We start from the raw sequence: 4,885 nt of genomic DNA, 5'->3' as shown, positions 1-4,885 counted from the left end.
TGGCCTCAAACTCACAGAGATCCACCTGTCTCTGCTGGGATTAAATTTAATCCCAGCATTTGGGAGGCAGAGACAGATGGATCTCTATGAGTTTGAGGCCAGCCTGGTTTACAGAGCTAGTTCCAGGACAGGCTCCAAAGCCACAGAGAAACCCTGTCTCGAAAAAAACAAAAAAACCTTTGTTTTGTAATTTGATGTTATGCATGTACCTGCCATGTGTGTAAATGTAGCTATATATGTACCACAACATGCATGTGGAGGTGAGAGGAAACTTTGGGGAGTTGATTCTCTCCGTCCACCATGGTTCCAGGAGCTGAATGAACTTGGGTCTCAGATTTGCTGGCCTGGAATTCACAAAGATCTGTCCCTGTATCTTGAGTGCTGGAATTAAAGATGGGCCACAATGCTTGGCTTCCTTATAATCATTATATTACATGATATATAAAAATGGTGGGTATTTTTTTTTTAATTTTTAAAAGATGCTAAATTCTACACAAGTTAAGCTTACCCTGCATATGTCCGTTGGTATAAAGATTCTGGATCCAGACTTGCAGCATCCACAATTATTGCTTCATCAAAATTTTTCAGAATTTTAATACTGGCTTTTTTCACACTGGACTACAACAGAAATTTTAAAATTAGCCGTACATATTAAAAAAAAAAAAGTCCTGAGTTGGGAAGATGAAAGACTAGTATAAAGTGGTTGCAAACACGTTTATCACCTAGCTCCTTTACCAAGGAATGTTACGGAAACAGTTCTGAAACACATCCTACAGCTACAATGAAAAGAGGAAAGCACAAGACCAAAATACACAACAAGCATTTGTATACCAAACTGTCTTTCTAATGACCTATGCTGCAGTGTATGCTATCCTCAGACATTATTTTTCCAATACATAAAACTTAGTCATCCAGGCATTTGTACATTACCTAATAAACATGATGTCCAACTTTTATTTATTTTTTAAACTTAATTTTTATTATTTCTTAAGGTTTTTTTTAAGAAAAAAATTATTTATTTATTATGTATTCAGTGTTCTGCCTGCATATGTCCCTGCAGGCCAGAAGAGGGCACCAAACTCATTACAGATGGTTGTGAGCCACCATGTGGTTGCTGGGATTGAGCTCAGAAGAGCAGGCAAAGCTCTTAAGCACTGAGCCATCTCTCCAGTCCCCAATGTCCAACTTTTAAAGGGAAAATGAATGCTTTCAACTTTCAGTGAGGTTATATGACAAAAAGAAGAAAAAGAACCACACCTACAGTGACTATTAAGTATAGTCAGTTCCTCTCCAGCATTCTAACTACAAAATAAAAAATGGAAAAAAAAGAGAGAAAAAAAAAAAGAAAACACTAAGCAGGTCAGAATTGGCATTTTTCTGAAATATAGAGCTATTGAGTTGACTCAGAACTCCAAATCTTAGAAATGGTATAATAGACAGGTGGTGGTGCACTGGTTATTTAATCCCAGCACTCCTGAGGCAGAGGGAAGCGGAAATCTGTGAGGTTGAGGCCAGCCTGCTCAACAGAGTGAGCTCCAGGACAACCAAACCTGTTCTACAGAGAAATCCTGTCACACAGGTGACACCCTGCACACAGAGCTGTTATGGATAAGCTCACATGTGTGCAAAATGACTTACAGTTATCATCAGTCACTGGAGCATTGTTTAAAATGCCAAATGGGAAGAATAAACCTAATCTGTAACTAAGAGATGGATTAAATAAAATAACTGAATAGATCATATGCTGAGAAAAAAGGCCTCAAAATATGTAACTAAGAAAGGAGCCCTGGAGCACATTAGAGGAGTATGTCGCTGTGGTGTCTAGAGGCACTGCTCGCAGTGTGCCCGACTGCACTGAGCCGACAGAAGTACGCAAGAACCAAGAGCCAAGATAAACCACTCCTTTTTTTTTTTTTTTTTTTGAGACAGGGTTTCTCTGTAGCTTTGGAGCCTGTCCCAGAACTAGCTCTTGTAGACCAGGCTGGCCTCGAACTCACAGAGATCCACCTGCTCCTGCCTCCCAAGTGCTGGGATTAAGGGCGTGTGCCACCACCACCCGGCAAACCACTCCTTTTTTAAGTTACTTTTGTTAGATATGGTACAGCAATGAGAAAGACAAGCAACTAACATGCCCCTACTGTAAGACCATCACCTGAAAACCAAGACCAACATTTATCTATGGAGTGTAGGCAGTATTTCATGAATTATGGCTCTAAAATCCTCAATAAAAATAAATCCAGCCACATAAGCAAGTAGGATTTGTCCTAGAAACACACGGCATCTGAAAATCATGAGAAACTTAATACACTACATCAAGAGAATCAAACTCTCAAACTTATATACAGTTACCTTAGTATAACCCCCCCGATTTTTAAATATCTAATATATCCACTTGCAATTAAAGAAAAATATAAATCACATTTAGCAACGAATTTCTTCAATCTTAAATAGAACATCTATTAAAAACAAAATGAACAAAACCTAGAACCCATGAATCTAGACTTAACAGTACAGGAAAGGAAAGCTGAAAATTTTTCTGAGGTCAGGAGGAAAGCAACTATGCCTGTTCTTCTGGCTTCTAGTCCACACTACAGCAGAAACCCCAGGCAGAGCAGTTAAGGCAAGAAAAAACCCAACTGCAACCCAAGTGGGCAGAAAGCAAACTACTAGTTTCTAGATAACAGAAAATCCTAAAGCTATGCGAGAACATTTAGAGCTAACAAATGAACTTAAAAGAGCTAAAAGTATGAGATCAATACCAAAAATCATTGTTTTTCTATGCACTTTAAATGAGAAACTAGAAAAAGAAAATTAAGAAACTATGTTCTAACAGCATCAAAATGAAAAGTCTAGGGCTAGAAAGGTGGCCCAGGGGTTAAGAGCTGGCTGCTCTTCCAGAGGACCCAGGTTTAAATCCCACAGGACAACTCACAATTGCTTGTAACTGTTTGTTCCAAATGATCCAGCACCCTCACACAGACATATATACAGATAAAACACCAATGCACATAAAACAAAATAAATACATAAATAAATAAAGAAAAATATAGGACTAAAAAAGCAAGGAAATGTAATATAAAATAATGCTGAAAGAAAATAAGGACATAAGTGGAAACATTCTATCTTCACAGACTAGAAAACATATTATAATGTTAATACTCCAGTAGTATCTACCAATTTCATGCAGTCCTAATCAAAATGAAAAAGCCAATCTCTAAATTCATATGGAATGGAAAGACTCAGAGCAGACAAAACTATCTTGTAAATAAAAAGAACACAACAAAACCCAAACAGGTTAGGTGTGGTGGCCCTCAGGGGCCAAGGACTAAAATGGAGAGTTCAAGGTCATGATGTGCTACTCGGGGAGACCAAGTCTCAAAAAATCCCAAACCAAACTACTCCAAACTCACCACAGTTAAAAGAAGATGCATATATCCTAACTTACCAAAGTCAGAGAATTAAAGCCAATAGAACTAGAGCAAGTGAGATGGATCAGTGGGTAACAGGGCTTGCTGTCAAGCCTGACAACCTAAGTTCAAGCCTCAGGACTGATGTAGGAGAAAGACAGAAACAACTTCCACAAGCAAGCTACGTCACGTCCAAACACATCTCCCATCTCCACATACATAAACAGCAGCAACAGTGGGATTGACGCAAGCACAGACATTCAATAGACTAGACTTGATCAACTCATTTTTTAAAATTTCTTTTTATTTATGTTTTGCTGGTATGTATGTCAATGCACCATGTGCGTGCAGTGCCCAAGAAAATCAGAAGAGGGCATAGGATGTCTTGGAACTAGAGTTACAGATGGCTGTGAGAGTCACTATGCGGGTGCTAGGAATTGAAGCCCTGGTTCTTCAGGATAGCAGCCAGTGCTCCTAACCACTGAGCCACTCCTCAAGTTCAGTCAACTGATTTTTGAAAAGGATATTAATTAAAACAATACAGTACCAAAACTCCCATGGTTTTTTGTTCTTCTCTTTTGTATTTGAGGAATGTTGCTGAGATGTGTGGATGTCTAGTGGAAAGAGAATGAAGTTGGGTACTGGGTGTGGTCGTGCACTGGCAAGTGATCTTTGAGTTCAAGGCCAGCTTGGTCTACACATCAAGTTCTAGGCCAGCCAGAGCTAAATAGTAAGAGCTTATCATCATAATAATAATTTACAGTCATTACTTTCTACAAATAAGAGAATGAAGTTAACCATTTATCTTACACCATATATAAAACCAACTTTAAAATGGGCCAAAAACTTAAATTCTAGAGGAAAATGGTAATTTGCAAGTCTTCATCACTTTAGATTTGGCAATGACTTATCTTTAAACATAAATGCCTGCATGTATGTACTCTATGTACCACATGCCTGCCTAGTGCCCTTGGAGGCCAGAAGAGGGAGTTAGAGCCCCCGGAACTGGAGTTATAGACTGTTGTGAGCCACCACGCAGGTGCTGAGAACTCAATGTGGATCCTTTGGAAGAGCAGTTAGTGCTCTTAACCATAGAGCCACCTCTCCAAGTTTGTTTGTTTAAGACAGGCTCTTGGGCAGTTGTACACACCTCTAATCCCAGCACTTGGGAGGTGGAAGCAGGCAGATCTCTGTGAGTTTGAGTCCTGTTCTACAAGAGCTAGTTCCAGAACACTTAGGGCTGTTACATAGAATAACCCTGTCTTGAAACAACAACAACAACAAAACCAACCAAACAAAACCAAAATAACAACAACAACAAAAAAAAAAAAACCCAAAGCAAATGCAACACATCTTTAGCTGGGCAGTGGTGGCACATGCCTTTATTCCCAGCACTCGGGAGGCAGAGGCAGGCGGATCTCTGGGAGTTCGAGGCCAGCCTGGTCTACAAGAGCTAGTTCCGGGACAGGCACCAAAGC

The 4,885-nt window shown here is 39.5% G+C and overlaps 1 protein-coding gene across 1 annotated transcript in view; it reads right to left on the bottom strand.

The window, feature by feature from the left end:
• Akap10 (A-kinase anchoring protein 10) overlaps positions 1-4,885 on the bottom strand; it is a 67,538-nt gene that overhangs the window by 18,773 nt on the left and 43,880 nt on the right. The window contains exon 11 of the mRNA XM_005349894.2: positions 509-618. Within this exon, the coding sequence (XP_005349951.1) occupies positions 509-618 (110 nt within the window). The remainder of the gene's footprint in view (positions 1-508; positions 619-4,885) is intronic.

This window comes from Microtus ochrogaster, chromosome 7, assembly GCF_000317375.1.
Source record: "Microtus ochrogaster isolate Prairie Vole_2 chromosome 7, MicOch1.0, whole genome shotgun sequence".
Classification (NCBI taxonomy): domain Eukaryota; kingdom Metazoa; phylum Chordata; class Mammalia; order Rodentia; family Cricetidae; genus Microtus; species Microtus ochrogaster.
This window is presented reverse-complemented; position numbering and strand designations above follow the sequence as displayed.